Here is a 2,144-nt window from a genome sequence, read left to right on the forward strand (position 1 = left end):
GAGAGTGTGTGTGTGTGTGCGCGCGCACGGGACAAGGAGGGGGGGGGCAGGCATGACTGGGTGTGCGCGGGTGGAGGTGAATGAACATGATTGGGTAGGAAGAGGGCGAGCCTGACCTACACGGTGGGGCCCCACGCGCTTGCTGATCGATGGGGGCCCGGGCACTGCCCTGTGCTTGAGCCAGCCGCCCCTCACCCGTGGCAGTCCATTATAGTAGATAGCACGCCGCCGCTGACAATGCCTGGGGCGTTGGTGCGCAGAAGTAAAGGTCAATCTAGGCTGGCGTGAGCAAAGCAGGGGCCGAGAGGGTTGCATGTCCCGAAAACCCCCTGCATGCCGCAGCGGCGCATGCAAGGGACCCAGCAAACACGGCTGCGGCAGGGGCAAGCTCAGCTGCCGCGCTGGCCGGGCCCCAGCACACTGGTGCTGAGGCCGCACCGGGGAAGGCCGTGTAGTGCGGGGGTATGACAATGCGCGCCTCCAGGCCGTTCTTTATCCGGTAGCTGCGGAGCCCTAGGCCGCCGTCCGCGGAGGGCCCGCAGCCCCAGCAAGTGCTCTGGGGCGTGTACGCCTCCTGGCGGGCGGCGGCCCAGGGGGAGGGCGAGGGGGACGGGTCGGCCGGAGTCGTGGCAGCTCTGCATGGCTTGACAACCACGAGGCGTGCCTGGGAGTCCCCCAGCAAGAATTTTCGCTTCCTGCGAGGAGCGCTGGCGGGCGGCAGGCGCCGAGGTGCTGAACACGTCCAGCAGCTGGCGCCTTGGGGGGCACCACACTGTGCTCCTCGGGTCGGCGCGAGCTTTCATGCCGCAGCGAAGTGAGCAGTGATGTGAGGCCGCCGCTTTCTCGCCCACCTGGACAGCTGAAAGCTCTGCGCCATCGGGCTGCATGCCCGCCTCCACTGCAGGATGCAGCGTGCTGTTGCACCTGCCGCACGGTGCAGACACGAACGGGGACATGGGGTGCGGGCATGCAGGCGGTATGCGGGCAAAGCTGGCGGGTGCAGCTGCGTCGGTGTGTTCTGGTGCTGCGGCTACTGACGCAAGCATGGCTCACGGCCCAGGCCCAGGCGGAGGACGTCACTGGGTAACCAGCCTACTCACGGGTTGACCTTGTGGCCCTGGCTTTTCAGCAGCTCCCACCGCTTCCGCTCTGCCACATCACTCATGCTTCGCACGCTCGCTGCCTCCAGCCCCCCCGCTTGGAGATGAAGCACCATCGGCGCGCCGATGGGCGCATGCGACGCTGCCGGTGTCCAGCTTGAGCTGCCGCGAAGCACGGCAGCGACGAGAGCTCCAGCCGCTCTTCCCGCCCTCACCATGCTTGCCTCAGGCTGTCGGTTGGAGCTGTGACGAGCTCCGCAAACCGAACGCTACACGTCAGGCCCACGAGCCCTTGGCACGCGGGTACCTTGAAAGCCCTGGGCCCACGTGATGCAACTTGTGGGACAAACGCGACAAAATCAGCTGCAATAACTGTTCTGTCGGCTGACACCGTCGAGTCTTGCCATTGCAGATCGCGCCATTCAGTATGCGTCACATCAACCCGGTAACTGTGAGAGTTGATGGTACATATGAGCATGGGACTGTGATCGCATCGCCTATTTTGCAGACTGGGTCGGTCACCTGATTACTATTGATCAGCTAGTGATTCTACCGCAGCCTGATTCAGGCCTTGTCATGGGCAGGTCGAGTTATATGCAGGACCAAAAACTTTGATTATCATTGCTTAGCTTGAGTCATGGGCCTGTAGCCGAACATACAGATCAGTCGTAGCTGCGCTGATCGTCAGGCGCGATCAGGGCTTATAGCCATGGCCTGGGCTCTCAATGGAGGGACTGGGATCATTCCTGCATCCTCTAGGAGGGGCCTACTCGCTGTGCCGACGGCGCGGCTGAGGTGGGCGTGGCTGAGGCGGCGGCCGCCGCGGCAGCGTGCACGATGCAGCGGCCGCTGTGGCTGACACACTTTATGGCCATTCGCACGTACAGCCTGCGTATGAGTTGTGGTGAGCTGGCTGCCTTATGCGTTGGCCATGCTGGCCCTGCGTCAGCGCGCTCGCACGCACAACCGCAAAGTCCACAATCCACAGCTGGGTCCTGGACCCCGCTCTCAACAATTTCCCCGCGCCGCCCCGCCGGCCCCGCC

General features: G+C 64.1%; 1 protein-coding gene across 1 annotated transcript in view; it reads right to left on the reverse strand.

Moving 5' to 3' along the window:
* MNEG_3499 (thioesterase superfamily protein) overlaps positions 1–1,165 on the reverse strand; it is a gene marked incomplete at both ends in the record, with an annotated part of 2,619 nt that extends 1,454 nt beyond the window's left edge. The window contains 4 exons of the mRNA XM_014048033.1: positions 196–241; positions 439–574; positions 852–924; positions 1,101–1,165. Of these exons, the coding sequence (XP_013903487.1) occupies positions 196–241; positions 439–574; positions 852–924; positions 1,101–1,165 (320 nt within the window). The remainder of the gene's footprint in view (positions 1–195; positions 242–438; positions 575–851; positions 925–1,100) is intronic.
* Positions 1,166–2,144: the final 979 nt, after the last annotated feature.

The sequence above is a fragment of the Monoraphidium neglectum genome, assembly GCF_000611645.1.
Source record: "Monoraphidium neglectum strain SAG 48.87 unplaced genomic scaffold scaffold00441, whole genome shotgun sequence".
Lineage (NCBI taxonomy): Eukaryota > Viridiplantae > Chlorophyta > Chlorophyceae > Sphaeropleales > Selenastraceae > Monoraphidium > Monoraphidium neglectum.